General features: G+C 41.5%; 1 protein-coding gene across 1 annotated transcript in view; it reads left to right on the forward strand.

The window, feature by feature from the left end:
• The window catches only part of UCHL3 (ubiquitin C-terminal hydrolase L3), a 96,693-nt gene that overhangs the window by 26,711 nt on the left and 49,969 nt on the right, over positions 1–20,013 (forward strand). Inside the window, exons 4-5 of the mRNA XM_073612677.1 lie at positions 1,190–1,275; positions 5,338–5,385. Coding sequence (XP_073468778.1) covers positions 1,190–1,275; positions 5,338–5,385 — 134 coding nt within the window. The remainder of the gene's footprint in view (positions 1–1,189; positions 1,276–5,337; positions 5,386–20,013) is intronic.

A 20,013-nucleotide genomic window follows, 5' to 3' on the forward strand; every position in this document is an offset into this window, starting at 1 on the left:
CTTTCATTTTATTACTAGAAAAATTCTTGATTTCCCTGTCCTTGGTACTAAGCCCTCCCTATCCTTTACCCTCTGTCTAAGTAGGGACTTTTCACTGGCAAAGGGGGCACATAGGCATGGCAGGTGGGCTTAATTACTTGCCCAAATTCATGCGCATTCAAGCCCTTAGGCTCTAAGCAGAGTGTTCTGGCTAACAAAGTTACATCACATGACCAATGGTGTCTATTTTTAAAAAGGACTTTTCATTTTTAAAGTTTTTAAAATAATGGATATAGTTTGCTTTAAAACCAGCAGTGGTAGATCTTATTTCTGTCATTATAGGTTCACTTTGATCTTATCCAGTTATTATGCCGCAAAGTCAAGATTTGAGACCGTAATGTTTCCCAATTTTTTATACTGCAATTTTGTAGTGTATTTTAGTGTTATATACATGGCAGGTGGGCTTAATTACTTGCCCAAATTCATGCGCATTCAAGCCCTTAGGCTCTAAGCAGAGTGTTCTGGCTAACAAAGTTACATCACATGACCAATGGTGTCTATTTTTAAAAAGGACTTTTCATTTTTAAAGTTTTTAAAATAATGGATATAGTTTGCTTTAAAACCAGCAGTGGTAGATCTTATTTCTGTCATTATAGGTTCACTTTGATCTTATCCAGTTATTATGCCGCAAAGTCAAGATTTGAGACCGTAATGTTTCCCAATTTTTTATACTGCAATTTTGTAGTGTATTTTAGTGTTATATACAGATAAGCACTCTACTTTGATTAAAACTTGTTGCCTCCATTACTGCTGTGTTTTTTATAATGATGATATACAGGTTATGCTTACCCTTGGCCCCCAAACCACATTTTCAGCCCTAGAGCACTATAATAAACCGCTTTCTGCTGTTTGATCTCCCCAGAGATCAGGAACTGTTCGGTCTGAGTGCTAGATTATGCCTAAGGAAATGGTGCTGATAAATCAAGGGTCATTTTGATTATTGTACTTACCATTTACAGTCACGCCCCACCACTGTTTTCATTTTGTGGATTTTTTTTTTTTTCTGTGAATATTCTACCACCACCAAAACAAAGGTCTACAAGTGAGGGCTGAGATGTCCGTGCCCCCAATAGGGTGATTTAATCATGATTGCCAAAAGTCTGGTTCTCATTGATGTGTGTGTGTGTTTTTTGTTTTTTTTTCTTTTTAGAAAATGATTCTGCTTTGAAAAAGTTTATAGATGAAACTCTTTCATTGAGCCCTGAAGAAAAAGCCAAGTTTCTAGAAAGAGATGAAGTAAGCAAACTTCTTTTCTTTTCTCTTTTATTTATTTTTTTTTTAAATAATCATCTACTATTAGAAAATGGAGACTGTGCCACTTGGAACGCTGCTCATCTATCTCTGCGAACTGTTCAGATCACTTGTGGCTAACAATTAGAAGTAGAAGTATGCTGTGTGTGAAAAAGAGGTTACTAGCTCGGGGGGGGGGGGGGGGCTGGGGGTTGGGTCACCGATGGTTGGGTAGAGGCAATTTTAAGGTGGTAACTTTATTAAGAATAAACCTACGATTTACTCTTTTAACCACTTCCGGACTACCCTATAGCAGATTTACTGCTACACTGCAGCCCTCCTGTGCAGGATCACGTGTGTGATTCTTCACTTTTGCCCATTGCCCACGGGGGGGGGGGGGGTGTTTGAGTGCCACCGGGGGGCCGCATCTGCTGTGATTAATTACAATCCAATCTGTGGGTGCCAGGCACTGCATGTCCGCTGGCACCCACTGACCGTCAGTAAAACACACAGAACGGAGATCTGCCTATGTAAGGAAGGCAGATCTTCGTTCTGACAGGGGGAAAGATTTTTTTTTTTTTTTTTTTTTTTTTTTTTTTTGTTCCTGCAAAGGAATCTCTTCCCCTAGTAAAAGCAGCAAATATAGAAAGATGATCCGCACACCAATAGTACACAACCATAGTACACAACCCCAGATGAGATCAATTGACACATTTAAGCCTTTGAGGCCTTAGTCCTTGCCTCATAGGCTGAAACGCGTTAACTGATATTTTGTTTTTCTGAGGTTGTGTACTGTGGTTCTTGAAAAAAGGTGAAGATTTTTTAAGAACAACTATTGGTGTGCGGATCATTTTTCTATATATGCAATCAGTGAAATGGCTGTGGATCAGGCAATCGGGAGCTCTTTCATTGGTATGTTGTATGGGTAGCAGCGTTGTTCCTGTAGGAATAAAAGCAGCACATAGAGTACCAGTGTCATTAGAATAGTGACCATGCATATTTTTAGCACTGATAACTGTATTGGTGTCACTGGTTCCCGCAAAGTGTCAAATATGTCAGTGTCCAATTGTCCACCGCAATTTCACAGTCCCGTTATAAGATGCTGATCGCCGGCATTACTAGTATAAAAAAAAATAAATAAAAATTCCATAAATATATCCCATAGTTTTGTAGGCGCTATACCATTCTGGCATAAATTTATGAAGAAATTTGATTATTTCAATTTTTTTTTTTTTTTGTTTTTATTCGATATGTTTTATAGCAGAAAGTAACTCAATTATTTGTACAAATTGATTTTGCGATTTATCTTTGTCAGAAAAATCTGCTTAATAAATGGACACAATATTGAGATGTAGAACACTTTGAGGTCGATTTAATAAAACTGGAGAGTGCAAAATCTGGTACAACTGTGCATAGTAGCCCATCGGCTCCTATCCTCAGCTAGTTCAGTTAAGGTAGAACTATAGGCAAAACCTTTTTCTTCATTTTGGATAGAGTAAGGGAAGGTTATAACCCCTGTCAGAGATTTTTTTTGTCTTCGCCGTTTGTGTCCCATTGCAGAGATTTCCTGCACCTTCCTGTCCCATAGCTAAACAAGTGAGAGGAAATCCCTTCAAATCAAGGGAATAACCTGGACCCCTAGTTTACCAGAACTAGTGGACCTATTTGAAGATTTCCTCTTTTACTTTTCTGGGGAGAACACAAAATGTGGGTTTTACTTTCAATGAACATGGTAAACAGGGCAAATAAAGCTGGGGAATCTCTTTAACGTAGTTACAGACATCAATAAAAAGGTTTTCTAAACTTTTGTCTTTTGGTTCTACTTTAACCATTTACAGACTGGAAGATTTTCCCCCTTAATGACCAGGCCGTTTTTTGCGATACGGCACTGCTTTGCTTTAACTGACAATTGCGTGGTTGTGCGATGCTGTACCCCAAAAAAAATGGACATAATTTTTTTTTGCCACAAATAGAGCTTTCTTTTGGTGGTATTTGATCACCTCCTTTTTTTTTTTTTTTTTTTTTTTTTGTGATATAAACAAAAGAAAACGACAATTTTGAAAAAAAAACTATTTTTTTACTTTTTGCTATAATAAATATCCCCAGAAAATGTTTTTCAAAAAACAAATTTCTTCATCAGTTTAAGCCAATATATATTCTACATATTTTTGGTAAAAAAAATTGCAATATGCGTATATTGATTGGTTTGCACAAAAGTTATAGCGTCTACAAACTATGGGATAGATTTATGGCATTTTTATGACATTTTTATTCATTTATTTTTTACTAGTAATGGCGGTGATCTGCGATTTTTAGCGGTACTGCGACATTGCGGTGGTCAGATCGGACACTTTGACACATTTTTGGGACCATTGACATTTATACAGCGTTCAGTGCTATAAAAATGCACTGTTTACTGTGTAAATGTCACTGGTAGGGTAGGGGTTAACACTAGGGGGCGATCAAGGGGTTAAATGTGTTCCCTAGTTAGTGTTTTTTTACTGTGGGGGGGATGGGACTGACTATTCACTGTTCCTATTTACTAGGAACAATCAATCTGTCTCCTCTCACCTGACAGAACAGGGATTTGTGTGTTTTCATAAACAAATCCCCATTCTTGCTCTCCAATTGCGGGCGACCACGTGCATCAGGTCCCCCACTGCAGCGGGAGAATGCCCCCGGGGGCTCTTAAAGTGGACAACGTACCAATTCATTGTTTTTGCGGGAACATGCCACCTTGGTTAAAGCTGAGTTCCACCCAAAAGTGGAACTTCCGCTCATCTGATTTCCCCCTCAACCCCCCCCCCCCCGGGTGCCACAATTGGCACCTTTCGGGGGGAGGGGGGACAGAATATCCCACGTCCGGGAGCCTCAGCCAAGGCTATTGATGTCATGGCTGGGGCTCCCTCCTCCCCATGTCACCGGGCCAGTAGGTTAGAGGAGCGGGCTTTGCGCATGCTCAGTAGGGTTCCCGGCGTGAAGCCGAAAGGCTACACTGCCGGGTTCCCTCACCAGCAATGGCGGCGGCAGCACCCGACAGTTGATGGAAACATCAGCTGCGGTGCCGACATCGCTGGACTCTAGGACAGGTAAGTGTCCTGTTATTAAAAGCCAGCAGCTTCAGTATGTGTAGCTGCTGTTTGTTTGTTTTGGTTTTTTTTTTGTTATTTTTATTGGGCGGACCTACGCTTTAAGGAGGAGTTCCGCCCCCCCCCAGGCAAAACAATACAAGTCACCAGCTACACATACTGTAGCTGCTGACGTTTTAATATTAGGACACATATCTGTCCTGGAGTCCAGCGATGTCGGCACCTCAGCCGATGTTTCCATTGGCTCTCGGGTGCTACCGCCACCATTCATAGTAAGGGAAGCCTTTTGGCTTTGGTTTCCTACTGCGCATGCATGAAAGGTGCCAAATGTGGCACCGGAGGTGGGGAGGAGGCTGATAAGCTGAGCTTTGGGTGGAACTCCGCTTTAAGCTTGGACACAAATAAATAAATAAATAAATAAATAACAAAGTGGATCGGTTTCTATGCAGAGCTGCACCAGATTTTGCATTCTGCAGTTTTAGTAAATCAACCTGATATTGGTTCAAAGACATTTTGGTTTCTATAAATTCCTGCTTTGCGGAAGCCAAAGCAAGCCTGGTTGGAAAGACCCAGTTCTGCTGTTTTATAAAAAAATATTTTCATAGGCTTTCATAATGTCTTTGTCGAACTTTTGCCCATGCAATCATTTTTTTCTTCCTGCCTTACATTTAGCCTGCATTTTTCTTGTCTGTGAGGGAACTATGTAAATTGCTATGCTGGAACCTCCCAAAATGCCATAAAGTATACTCTAAATAAATCAATTTAAATTTCTATGTATCTGTTTGCTGCCGAATTGAAATTAAATAGTTGTGATGGAAATTGCAGTTTGTTTTTTTTTGTCTTGGCTTTCTTCCTTTCCATGTCTAGTACATATCGAGTTTTGTGTGTCTTCTGTGGCCTGGCTGTATTGTAGTGTGTGTTGGAAGACTGTTGTTTTGGAAGTATTAATATAAAATGGTTTTCTTTTCTCCTAAACCAGAGTATTCGTGTTACACATGAAAGTAGTGCCCAGGAAGGACAATCTGAGGTAACTTTTTTTTTTTTTTTTCTCCTCTGTTCTGTGTTTCTGGTTTGCAAACTACAAATCTTCCACTTTACTACCAAAAATATTTGTGAATAAATGTTTAAAAGTACTTTTTTGTAGTTTTTTTTTTATAAGCTTTATGCGATTTATGCCATTTTGTTTTCCTTCACACAAACCAACCTCTTGTCTTACTACATGTAGTAGGATACTGTAGCTAGCAGTTTGCATTAAGAATTTGCTCCTAACCAAGAGCAAAGGTTCCACTTTCCTAAGTAGGAAATATAAACTGCCAGCGATCCCAGGTTCTGCTAAAGTAGTTGTACAATTACACTTATAAAAAATAGAAGTCCTGCACAGGCACAACTTGAAGTAAAGTAATGTAGACGTTATTTGTTATCCATCAACACCTTAGAGAATCCATCATGTAAAAAGATTGGCCTGTTTCAGCCCCAAACTTTGGGCCTTGGTCATAATGACTGGGGCTCAAAGTTTGGGACTAAAATATGTCAATCTTATCATATGACAGATTTTCTTATGTCCTGAAGGATAATGAATAAAGTCTACATTACTTTTACTGCAAGTTGTCAGTGCCGGACTTTACTTTTCACATGAAATTTTACGGTATGTACTACATATGTCCTGGCATAGACTATTTCACCTTCTCCTACAACACACTAAGCAAGGGTTCACAACACCACAAACTTCCTTTTCTCTTAACAATTACACATATACACCCCAAAATACAACTTTTATCCAGCAAGAGCTTTATTTAAATAAAAGACAAAGATACCTTTTTTAATTTGTGTGTGTGTGTGTGTATGCGTTTTTTCTTAAGTGGTTGTAAATCTCTGCATGAAATCTGAACAAAGCACATGTATCTGTAGTGTTTACTTGCTTCTCTCTGGTGCTTCCTTCCTCTGTTATCAGCATGCATAACTTCTAAGAAGTGTTCCCAACTCATGAGGTAGTAAGGGAGCTCAGCACAAAGCTTGTCTATTCAGCACACAGCTCTGTATCTATCCTTCCCTCCTGTGTGCTGTGTGAAGGGGGCTGTGTCCCCTTTCCTCCAATCAGTTCTCGCACAATGTAGCTGCAGCTCTCCGCCCTCTCCTCTGTGCTTTTGACAGAGAAGGGTTTAGACACTTTTTTGAAACAAAACCTATGTAGGAGGATTTGTTTAGTCTGAGGGTGTTCACTATACTGGGTATATGAGGAGAGGATTTACAATTACTTTAACTACTTTCCACCTGCCATATAGTAAAATGACGACCGGAAAGTGTTCTGTTATCCAGACTGGGCATCATATGACATCCAGCAAGATAAGCCACGATCCACGTCGATCGGTGGTGTGTCAGTCTGACACACTGCATCTCCGATCGAAATAAAGGCTATGACGTAGGCTCTTTACCACATGATCAGCTGTGTCCAGTCACAGCTGACCAGTGTAAAAAGGAAAAGCAGTGTATCAGCTTTTCCTCTACTCGCACTGACAGGCGTGAGTAGAGGAGAGCCGATCGGCTGCTCTCCTGACGGGGGTCTGTGCTGATAATTAGTGGATTGATTATCAGTGCAGACCTATCGAGGATGACCACCAGGTAAGCTCACTAGAGCCCACCAGGGATGCCGATCAGTGCCCATTAGAGATGGCACTCTGTGCCCATCGGGGTTCCCGGTCAGTGCCGCCCATGTGTGCCCATCAGTGCTGCATATAAGTGCCACCTCATCAGTGCCAAACAGTACTGCCTCATCAGTGCCCATCAGTGAAAGGGAGAACTTACTTATTTACAAAGTTTTGTAACAGAAAGAAAAACTTTATTTATTTTCAAAATTTTCTGTCTTTTTTTTTATTTGTAGCACAAAAAATAAAAACCCCAGTGGTGATCAAATACCACCAAAAGAAAGCTGTATTTGTCGGTAAAAAATTATAATTTTATTTGGGTACAGCGTCTCATGACCGCACAATTGTCGTTCAAAATGTGATCACACATAAACAATAAATAAATGCGGTCACAATCTGGTGGTCACAATAAAGTTTTATTTTTGGCATGTGGCAATAAATTACTCAAAGTATGGCCTTAAACTTTTTAACCATGTTATATCCCCTTGAACTACCTGCAAAACAGACACTTGAATGTGAAGTTACACATCAGCTAGCTGATGCACAAATCTAGCACACTAACGTGGCAGTAGTGAGGTCGTTCTAATTCTTTTGAAGAATATCTCTGGTAACAAAAACTGAAAACTTGGTCGCTTCTGCAATCATGCCATTGCATTGTATAGCTTGCCTAGTGTTTTGGGCCACCCATACTGCTGCTCCTGTATGGTGCACTAGCTGTGCCCACAAGCTGCAGTTAAGTTTGCGGGTCCCTTCCTCAGGCTGGTAATCCTTCATAATGAAGCTCTGCCCCTTTGTCCTTGGCTTGTGAATGCTGCTATGCCGATAAGAGCTTGTAATTTAGAAAGATAAGGGATGGAAAGAAGACTGGGATCCATGACTGAGTCTGATGATATGCTTTTATGTAAAGGTGACTTTAAGGGTCCATTCATGCCAGCTTGGTGCGAGGCCTGAGGTTTGCCCAGTCGGTGTGGTGAAGGCAGGCATGCATAGGTCAATTAAGTTTTTTTTTTTTTTTTTTTTTTTTAACTTGCTTAGCAAGTTGACATCCATACTGTTGGTGGTGTGGGAAGGTTAGTTATCTTTGGCAAAAAAGAGTTTCGATTTAACACTTTATCTCACCCTTGCTTTAACCAAGCACTTAAAATTTAAGAGTAAATTTTAGGGGATAAGTGCTCATGTTGATTTTAAGTTAAGTTCTGCACTGTATTGATGCCAATCTGCGAAGAGACTTGTGCTGGAAATTGTATTATACAAGACTTTATAAGTCACCAACAGTGTTTGCGCAGCACTTTACAAAGTAAGGGAGACCGTACTGTTACAATACAATGCAGGGGGATTAGCATGGTCTGCTCATGGGAGCTTTCAATCTTGTATGAAAGCTAATAAATTTGTATATGTTTATGATTTATATTTGATAAGGTTACAGTGGAGGGCATTATTATAACTATAGTGATGCTTGCATGTGAAACTGGAGGAGAGGAACTGTGATGTTGCCCACAGTGAGAAGCCCTCCTGACATTCTAGTGGCAACTACTTGCTATATTTTCAGTTTTATTAGCGCAGCCCCTGCCATTATTTTAATTCCCTGGGGTTTCCCAAGTGTAAGTGAGATGATGATTTTGGACTGTATTCTACCGTGTGACATTGTTGATGAGATTGGTATGGGAACTGGGAAGCGTAGCTCCTGAGAAGCACTAAACTCTCACAGTTGGGATGCAGTGCAGAGTGTCGTATAGGAAGAAAAATGCAAATGCAATCTCAGGGTGAGGTCAAGGATGTGAAGGCAAATGTCTCTACCATGCTGCTTGCTGCCTCCTTTACTGAACAGGTCACATGCTTTAGCTGCAGGCAAGAAATTACTTGATGGCATTCGCAAGAGGAGAATTCAACAGTTATTGCCTCTAGAGCTGTGCAATGTCCTACAAATCCATAAAGTAACCCAGTGTAACTAGAACATGGAATTTTATCTTGAAGGTTGTTTTTTTTTTTTTTTTTTTTTTTTTTTTTAATCTTCCATTGTGACATTGTGATGGGGTTTCTGAATATTTGCATGAGATTTGTATTCAGCCTGTTATTAGGAAAAGTAATTGTTTATTTTGTTTCAACTCCTTTCACGACTTCTCTGTAGGCATGAGTTCATATTTTTGGGGGTTTTATAGGACCAGCCCACCCAAAACTGGTATCACATTTAGGTTGATGTTGGTGAGTTGAATTGCCCCCCCCCCCCCTTTTTTTTTTTTTTGGCCAGGGACACTGATCTTTACATTTTTGGGCCCTCCCACCTGGTAACTGATATTTTTTTTCTCCTGTTGTTTGCAAGAAGCCAGCGTGCTATTTGCCAGCCAGTGCTCACCAACACCATCTATTTCTGAACTTTTGGATGGTCTGGACCCTTTTACTTGGGTTTATTTATATTTTATTCTGTGTATCAGCATGGTTTTGCAGCTCTCTGCACGGTGCCAGCATGAGTAACATTTCTAAGCCTTTCATGTGGTTTTGGTTTATAAAAGTTTCTAATACTGCCAGCATGCAGAGATTATGTTCATGAATTATTTAGCTGCCGTACATTTTTATATCCCATGCATGCCTTTTTTTGGAGATATGTCTGAAGAGGAAACGGCAGATGGGGGGAAAAAAAAAGCACATGTTAATTCTATAACTGGGACTATGGGAGTCTGACATTCTTTTACACAATGCCTTTCTGCCTCCACATTTGTCCTGGTTTATTTTCTGCTTTCCCTTGAAAGTACAGTTTAAAATTCTCAGTAATCCCACATTTCTGCCACTGCAAAAGTTGAAATTATCATGTGGATTAAAATAAACCTTTCTTGTTTTTTCTTCCTTGCTCAAATGTGTGGAAAATGTGTAAAAGCCCTAGGATTGTCAGCGTTCAGCCTTTATGGGGATGTGAACCAATAATATTTCTTGGGGACAATTTTGTCTTATAATATAATATGTTTTTATTAGATAAGTAAAGGAGTTTTTTTTTTTTTTGCAGAATAATACTTACCTAGGTGGATGCAGCATTGGTCCAATTCTGCATCTGTCCCCCAGCGCATCTGCACTGAGAACCGAGCGATCGAACATCGCCGATAGCTCGTTTTGTCACAGTTCCATTAGCAGAGACCTGTAGACTGTCAGTCACAGCTCTCTGTCCATCTCCCTCCTCGCTCATTGGAGCGCTGAGCTGTGGAAGGGACGGAGCAGGCCGTCTCAGGCTCTCAGCGGCTCGCTGAGAGGCTGAGCCAGGTGTCAGTTCGGGCACCGAGCGGATCCAGACTCCCATTGTCTGGATAATGCGGTGCCTGAACTGACATTGGTGATGTCAGCAGAGAGCAGACTTCAGTCTGCTCTCTGCTGAAAACGGGTCATAGGAGTGCAAAACAATTTGCACTCCTGTAATCCATAGGACAAGTACAGCCAAACAAGCTTTGGCTATACTTCTCCTTTTTAACCAGTAAAAGTTGTTTTAAATCAGATCTGTACATTTACTGTCACTTTACCTAGTTTGTTTGGGCCCAAACAATCTATATTCCACTCTAACAAGTGTGCCCGCTGGACACACTGCATATACAGTGCATCCGGAAAGTTTTCACAGCACTTCACTTTTTCCTCATTTTGTTTGTTACAGCCTTATTCCAAAATGGATTAAATTCATTATTTTCCTCAAAATTCAACAAACAATACTCCATAATGACAACGTGAAAAAAAGTTTGTTTGAAATCTTTGCAAGTTTATGAAAAAATTAAAAACGAAAAAAAATCACATGTACATAAATATTCACAGCCTTTACATAATACTTTTGCTGAAGCACCTTTGGAACCAATTACAGCCTCAAGTCTTTTTGAGTATGATGCTACAAGCTTGGCACATCTATTTTTGGGCAGTTTCTCCCATTCTTTTTTGCAGGACCTCTCAAACTCCATCAGGTTGGATGGGGAGTGTCGGTGCACAGCCAGTCAGATCTCTCCAGAGATGTTCAATCGAGTTAAAGTCTGGGCTCTGGCTGGGCCACTCAAAGACATTGACAGAGTTGTCCCGTAGCCACTCCTTTGTTATCTTGGCTGTGTGCTTAGGCTTGTTGTCCTGTTGGAAGATGAACCTTCGTCCCAGTCTGAGGTCCAGAGCACTCTGGAGCAGGTTTTCTTCAAGGTTGTCTCTGTACATTGCTTCATTCATCTTTCCCTCGATCCTGACTAGTCTCCCAGTTTTTGCTGCTGAACAACATCCAAACAGCATGATGCTGCCGCTACCATGCTTCACTGTAGGGATGGTATTGGCCAGGTGATGAGTGGTGCCTGAGGTGATGAGTTTCCACCAGACACGATGCTTGGCATTTCAAGCCAAAGAATTCAATCTTTGTTTCTAATGGTCTGAGATTCCTTCAGGTGCCTTTTGGCAAATTCCAGGCGGGCTGTCGTGTCTTTTACTGAGGAGTGGCTTCTGTCTGGCCACTCTACCATACAGGCCTGATTGGAGGAGTGCTGCAGAGAAGGTGGTTCTTCTGGAAGGTTCTCCTCTCTCCACAGAGAAATGCTGGACCTCTGTCAGAGTGACCATCGGGTTCTTGGTCACTTCTCTGACTAAGGCCCTTCTCCCCGATTTGCGCAATTTGGCCGGGCGGCCCCCTCTGGTGGTTCCAAACTTCTTCCATTTACAGATGATGGAGGCCACTGTGCTCATTGGGATTTTCAGTGCTACAGAATTTTTTCTGTACCTTTTCCCAGATCTGTGCCTCGATGCAATCCTGTCTCGGAGACGATTCCTTGGACTTCATGGCTTTGTGTGTGTCTTTCCAAATCGTGTCCAATCAACTGAATTTACCACAGGTGAACAGTTGATTGGAAGTTGTAGAAACCTCTCATGGCTGATCAGTGGAAACTAAGTGCACCTGAGCTCAATTTTGAGTGTCATGGCAAAGGCTGTGAATACTTATGCACATGGGATTTTTTTCGGTTTTTTTATTTTTAATAAATTTGAGGGAAATATTCAGTTTAATCCATTTTTGAATAGGGCTGTAACCTAACAAAATGTGAAAAAAGTGAAGCGCTGTGAATACTTTTCAGGTGCACTGTACAGTGCTTTGTTCAGCAGTGGGTATGGGAACTTCCCTTCTCACTCTTCGAAAAAAAAAAAAAAAGAATTTAGTCAAGCTGAGTGCTACTCAGCCATTCATAAGCAGCTTTGTATTCTCTGAATTAGCTGAAGTGCAGAGGCGGGTGGATGATGTTGCAATCTCTGATTTAGCCAATTGGAGGAAGCTTTGTATTCATTCATAGAATATGAACTGCCTGTGATTGGCTATGCAGTGCTCAGCTTTGCCTTAATTTGCTTTCAGGAGTGGGAATGGAAGTTCCCATCTGCTGCTGGAACACAGCACAATCTAATGTATGTAGCTAAGGCTACATACAGTTTATACAGCGTGGACAGCAGGTGCACCTGTTGGTATAGAAAATAGTTTGGGCCAGCATGGAACAAACCAAATAGGTAAAATGACAGTCAAGTTGAAGATCGGCTTTAAACAAAGAGACCCAAAATTGCAAGACCATGCAGAAAAATAAAAAAAGCTTTTCCCAGCTTCTACTCCATTCAGGGCCACCAGTCATCAGGCAGAACAATAACCAGCATAATTTCCCCTGGGAGAGGGTAATCATATAGGCTGTGTTCACAGTACTCTAGGACTAACACACCATTATGTGTTTGTCACTTGATCCAGGATGAAGGGCCGCCACCATAAAAGAGAAGGAAAGACCTGTGTCATGTATTGAGATATCTAATCTTAATCATGTAATAGGCAATTATATATGTATGCATGTCTTAAATGATTTGTGTGTATGTGTGTTTTTTGTTTTTTATTTAATTTTTTTTGTAAGCAAGTATTTTTTTAAAGCAAAGTCTGGTTCCATATTCAAGGCACGATGCACACAACTGAACTTAATTACAGAAGTATCAAAGTATAAGACAACCTATTGACAGTTGGCATCTGTACCCGGAAGATATCGGGTAGAAGATACTGACACTGGTGAGGGACTTTGCAGACTTCAGACCATTAAAACGAAAGTAAGTATTTTTTAGTTCTGGTTTTGAGTCAGGTTTTGACCAGGGGTGTCCAAACTTTTTTGAAAGAGGGCCAGATTTGGTGAATGTGCGTGAGGGCCGACCACTTTGCCTGACATTCTTTGAACCATTAAAATTTGGTCTAAGTGTGTTCGTCCGAGCAGTAATACACTGCCCAACAAGAATTCTCTTGCCTTTGTGGCTGTGTGTGGTGAAGAGATGAGCTCGGGCGTGTTATTTGGCTATACCGTATTTATCGGCGTATAACGAGCACCTTCACTTTAAGAGGGAAGTTTCAGGAAAAAATGTAATTTTAAATAAAGAACTGTGAAGCAAAATAGGGGTCCGTGCCCATTAATGCAGCCTTTTCAGTGCCCATCTGCAGCGTCACCGTTGCCATGAATGCAGCCCCACTGTTACCATGCCTTACCATTGCCAGGAATGCAGCACCCCCATTGCCAGGAATGCAGATTCACCATTGCCATCAGTGCAGCCTGCTTGATGCCCATCTGCAACCTCGAACGGGACAGGGAGGGGGCAAGACGAGCACCAACAGATTACATACAGCAGAATCTGTTTTCTCAGTGGCCTCTTTAATACAAAGCCCCACCTCCTGTGATGGACAGAACAACCTGAACGCAGGCCGCACTTTGGAGATGCCTTGCCTAATTCATTCTGTTCTGGAGACCTTTTGGCTTTGCTTTCCCTTGAAAAAAACTTTTATTACTGATGACTCATAGATCAAACCCCTAATACAGCACCCTGTACTTCCTTGAGTCCTCAATTTGTTTCTTGCCCCTGTAGAAACCACCATTTGAACCCATTACAGAAATTCCCTTCAGTGATCTCTCCTGCAAAGTGGCTTCCTCTGTCAGACGTGTTTGAGTTAGCGACTCTTTCTTCTAAAGAGCCACTCTTGGTTCTTTCTCTGTTTGTTGCCGTCTGGCGGTTTCACCACTCATCATGTATATGGGAAGAAAGAGTGCCCATACACCATGTCACCCACAGTTGTTCTTCAGTCCTGAGGAAAAGTGCAACCCCCTTTCCTATTGGTTCCAGAAATAGAACCTTAATGTTTAAACCTGTTCACGTTGAGCCAGTTCAGATCAAAACCCTTTCATTTCCTGAGGCCAAATGCACTTCGCTGAAGATGTTAATACGTTATTATATCCTTCTTGCATCCCCTCAACAGCAAGTGTTGACTATCCTGAAGCCGGACCGCTTCAATGCTGAGGCTTTTTTTTTTTTTTTTTTCTGATCTCCTGTTTTGTGGTTCGGGAGCCACACCTCAAACCTCCACACCACGGAACAGTTCTCTCTTCACTTAAGTGTAGATTTTTTTTTTTTTTCCCCCATATTCTGGGATCCAAGGCTCGCTATTGTTTGGGATAGCCGAGCGGGGAGGGGGTACAGGGTTTTTCAGGAACTTCCAATTTTTTACTCTTTTTGGCTGACCTTATTTTTGGCCAGGTTTTCGAACACTCTCTGTTTTTGCACTTTGGTTTTTCATATGTATTTGTGCTGCTCTAACTTGAATTGTGTTGTGCCTTGTGCCTGTTATTGTATGTCTCTGGTTGTATATACCCTTAACGGCATGGCATGCAATGGTGCACCTGTGCCACTAGCCCTCGGATATATACCTTATACTGATTACTGTGCCATGCCATGGCTAGACCGCTAAAAATAATTTCCTGGAACACTAGAGGACTGAACTCGCCTCAGAAGCACTCCCTAGTGTTCTCGGTCCTTAAAAAGCAGCGTCTCCAGGAAATGCATTTGGTTGATTCTAAAACAAGGTCCCTCAAGCGGCCCTGGCTGACTCAATCTTTTCATGCTACTCATACGGCTTACTCCAGAGGGTCTCCATTTTGCTGGCGAGATCTCTACATGCAGAGGTTGTGCAGATAAAAACAGACCCAGAAGATAGATGTGTAGTCCTCATGATTCAGATTGCAAAAAAAGGGGGGATGAGAAACAGAGTGTTTTTCTAAAGAAGGTCAACAGAGAACACTATTGTCAAGTACAAAACCAGCTTTATTAATAACCAAAAAATAAATAACCAATTAATGTATCAAAAGTGAAGATATAGGCAATATGGACAGACGGTTATCACAAACCAATTAAAATGGACAACGTTGTCACAGGGGATATTAAATTCAAATGGGAGCCGCGGCTACACGCCCACACATACACATCATACACACTAGATATGGGGTATATTGAATTAAGGATAGTCCTGCACAATAGGTTGGCGATTAATGGAAAGTATTCCCAGTATAGAGTATCCAGTTGGGCAGGAACAGTCCTATATCACTAGTTTGGAGGTGATGTAAGTGGGTGGATGATCTGACAAATCAAAAAGTTGGACCATAGATGGAGCGATCTCTCAAAGGATCATTGCACTCAGTGGTTACTTAGACCACAGCTGATGAAATAGATTACAAGCGCTTTCCAGGTTGCAGTAAGAATGATTGTACAGATGTCTACAATGGCAGCAGGATAAATGTCCTTGGAGACAGCATTTAAGGAAACATAGAGAAACTGACATACGTTTTGTTGGAGTGCTGAGTAAGGTGGAAGGATCTCACTAACCGCACTGTGTCCGTCGTCAGACTATGTTAGTCCTGGATGTTGAAGTCTCTCTGTGGACAGATGCCTCTGTGTGGCTCACCAGGAGTGCAGGCTGGCAAGGAGTCGTCTCTCACTGCTCCTCACCATGGAGCCGCCGAAGCACCGCTGCCGCCGTATGATGCGTGGCTGCAAGGGAAAACCAACATCAGCTGTTGGATCAGCTGTTAGGTCCGTGTAAGGATGAGTCAGATCAAATTGCGCGTGGCTCCCAAGGACGTGCTGACATCACACCGCTGACGCGTTTCACCAGCCAATGGACGCTGGTTTCCTCAGAGCTAGGAGGGGTCAAGTGTGGTGAGTTTAAATAGGTAATAGAGAGTGCAGATACTACTTGTATCCACTAGATGTCAACCATAGCCCCTCAGTGTAAGTCATTCAGCAAACAAAGCATACATTCTAATTACATGATTAGGATAGTGATATTAGATATTTACGAGATAAAGGCGGAGAAGATGTAGGAGAAAAGGAAAAGGAGTACTTTAACAGTTTTTTTGGGGAAATCAGCCATGGAAAGAGTGAAAAATTAGAGGTAATGTTTATAATAGGGATTTTATCTCCACAAATAAGAAGCATTGTTTATGTTTCTAGGAAGGATTGTAAACTGCATTCAGTGTTTAACCCCTTAGGGGCTAAAGAATCTAAAAAGTACGTCCACATTTTCTCCTTTTGCAGGAGTATAGTGTCAAAATCACCCCTTCTGGGGGGCAGATTCAGCACATAGATCCCTAAGGCCTGCTGGATTGCTGTCATGAAATTTAGCAAAGTGTACTGGAATAGGTCTGTCATCATCCTTATTCTTGGTTTTATTCCTAATGCCACTGATGTGTTCGCTGATCCTAATTCGAAGCTGACGTTTGGTTTTTCCTATGTAATTTTTATTGCAAGGACACGTGAGCATATATATGACACGTGTCGTTGAGCAATTAATAAATTGTTTAATTCGATAGTCATTGCCACCCCTTGGATCAGCGAACACATCAGTGTGATGTACATATTTGCATATGTTACAATGTCCACATGCATGCATGCCTGGAGGAGGTTTTCTCTCAGTAAGCCAGTTTTTATTAATCGTTCTGGTATATTCTGAATGAACCAGAGTGTCTCCCAAATTACGTGCCCTTTTGGCCGTAAGTAATGGTCTAGGAAAGGAAATCTAGTTTGAGAATCAAGTCAACTAAAATGCCAACTCTATCCAAGCATAAATGGCTTCAATTATTCCTTGACCAAGTTAAACATGATCTTGAAAAGATTAATTGGGAATGGCTGGGATCTAATAACTTAAACGGCCCTGAACGAAAAGCACTACGGGAACTACAGGAAGCCCCCAATTTGGTGATTAAAAGAAGTGACAAGGGCGGTAATGTGGTCCTACTCAGCGAAAAAACCTATGAGGACGAAGTACTTAGATTGCTGAGTGATAACTCGACCTATAAAAAACTGACTGGGACCCCCTTTCCCGCCCTTGTTGACACCTTGAACACTAAACTAAAACTAGCTATGGAAACAGGCCTACTCACTAATAAGGAATACTCATACCTTAAAGTAGAAAATATAACAATCCCCACATTTTATATTATTCCCAAATTGCATAAGTCTTTATCCAACCCCCCAGGGAGACCTATCGTCTTGGCCATCAAGGGTCCCCTTGAAAGAGTTGGTAAATTTGTGGACTCGATGATCAAAGACATGGTAACTGAACTACCTTCTTTTGTCTGTGAGAGTAGAGATATACTTCTAAAGTTGTCCAAATTCACCCTATCTCCAAATGCCCTACTGGTGGGGATAGATGTGGAAAGTCTGTACACATCGATTCCCCACCAGTGGGGTATTCAAGCCACTAAAACTTTCTTGAACATTCATCATCCATCACTTGGAGCCCACAATGAATTCATTATAGAACTATTGGAATTCATGTTGGGCAATAATTTCTTTCAGTTTCTTGGGAAGTTTTACCAACAAATCAGAGGCACCAGTATGGGTGCCCCTTGGGCCCCTTCCTATGCCTGTCTCCATTTGGGACTTTGGGAGGAGGAGGTCGTGTACAAGTCCTCGATGTACCTTGACCACTGCGCGCTGTGGTTAAGGTACATCGACGACGTACTCGTGATATGGGAGGGCTCAGTAGAACAACTTTTGGAATTTTTATCCCTACTAAATAACAATGAAAGGAATATTCATTTAACCTATTCCTATTCTACTGATGCCCTCTCATTTCTTGATTTACAAATCACTAGATGTGGAAATAAAATAGCAACAAGCACCTTTAGAAAGGAAACAGCAGCTAATACCCTCCTCTTAGCACAGAGTCATCATCCAAAGTCGCTAATTAGGGGAATACCCACTGGACAATTTTTAAGGATCAGACGAAACTGCTCGGAGGAGGATCAATTTCTAACTGAAGCACATGAAATGTATAAAAGATTTAGGAAAAGAGGGTACTCACATAATTCCCTCAAAAAAGCTAAAAATAATGCATTTAAAACCAAACGTGAGGACCTTCTAACCACACAGAAGAACCCCCAGGAAACGGACCAATCACATTGTGACTTCCCCAGAATTATCACCAGGTTTGGCTCGCAATGGACCCAAGTCCAGGAGATCCTAAACAAACACTGGCATATCCTTAAATCGGCACCCCTCATTGCTAACATAATTAGCCCTAGACCATTACTTACGGCCAAAAGGGCACGTAATTTGGGAGACACTCTGGTTCATTCAGAATATACCAGAACGATTAATAAAAACTGGCTTACTGAGAGAAAACCTCCTCCAGGCATGCATGCATGTGGACATTGTAACATATGCAAATATGTACATCACACTGATGTGTTCGCTGATCCAAGGGGTGGCAATGACTATCGAATTAAACAATTTATTAATTGCTCAACGACACGTGTCATATATATGCTCTTGTGTCCTTGCAATAAAAATTACATAGGAAAAACCAAACGTCAGCTTCGAATTAGGATCAGCGAACACATCAGTGGCATTAGGAATAAAACCAAGAATAAGGATGATGACAGACCTATTCCAGTACACTTTGCTAAATTTCATGACAGCAATCCAGCAGGCCTTACAGTTAAAGGGATCTATGTGCTTAATCTGCCCCCCAGAAGGGGTGATTTTGACACTATACTCCTGCAAAAGGAGAAAATGTGGACGTACTTTTTAGATTCTTTAGCCCCTAAGGGGTTAAACACTGAATGCAGTTTACAATCCTTCCTAGAAACATAAACAATGCTTCTTATTTGTGGAGATAAAATCCCTATTATAAACATTACCTCTAATTTTTCACTCTTTCCATGGCTGATTTCCCCAAAAAAACTGTTAAAGTACTCCTTTTCCTTTTACTTTTTTCCTACATCTTCTCCGCCTTTATCTCGTAAATATCTAATATCACTATCCTAATCATGTAATTAGAATGTATGCTTTGTTTGCTGAATGACTTACACTGAGGGGCTATGGTTGACATCTAGTGGATACAAGTAGTATCTGCACTCTCTATTACCTATTTAAACTCACCACACTTGACCCCTCCTAGCTCTGAGGAAACCAGCGTCCATTGGCTGGTGAAACGCGTCAGCAGTGTGACGTCAGCACGTCCTTGGGAGCCACGCGCAATTTGATCTGACTCATCCTTACACGGACCTAACAGCTGATCCAACAGCCGATGTTGGTTTTCCCTTGCAGCCACGCATCATACGGCGGCAGCGGTGCTTCGGCGGCTCCATGGTGAGGAGCAGTGAGAGATGACTCCTTGCCAGCCTGCACTCCTGGTGAGCCACACAGAGGCATCTGTCCACAGAGAGACTTCAACATCCAGGACTAACATAGTCTGACGACGGACACAGTGCGGTTAGTGAGATCCTTCCACCTTACTCAGCACTCCAACAAAACGTATGTCAGTTTCTCTGTTTCCTTAAATGCTGTCTCCAAGGACATTTATCCTGCTGCCATTGTAGACATCTGTACAATCATTTTTACTGCAACCTGGAAAGCGCTTGTAATCTATTTCATCAGCTGTGGTCTAAGTAACCACTGAGTGCAATGATCCTTTGAGAGATCGCTCCATCTATGGTCCAACTTTTTGATTTGTCAGATCATCCACCCACTTACATCACCTCCAAACTAGTGATATAGGACTGTTCCTGCCCAACTGGATACTCTATACTGGGAATACTTTCCATTAATCGCCAACCTATTGTGCAGGACTATCCTTAATTCAATATACCCCATATCTAGTGTGTATGATGTGTATGTGTGGGCGTGTAGCCGCGGCTCCCATTTGAATTTAATATCCCCTGTGACAACGTTGTCCATTTTAA

This window comes from Aquarana catesbeiana, linkage group LG02, assembly GCF_042186555.1.
Source record: "Aquarana catesbeiana isolate 2022-GZ linkage group LG02, ASM4218655v1, whole genome shotgun sequence".
NCBI classification, from domain to species: Eukaryota; Metazoa; Chordata; class Amphibia; order Anura; family Ranidae; genus Aquarana; species Aquarana catesbeiana.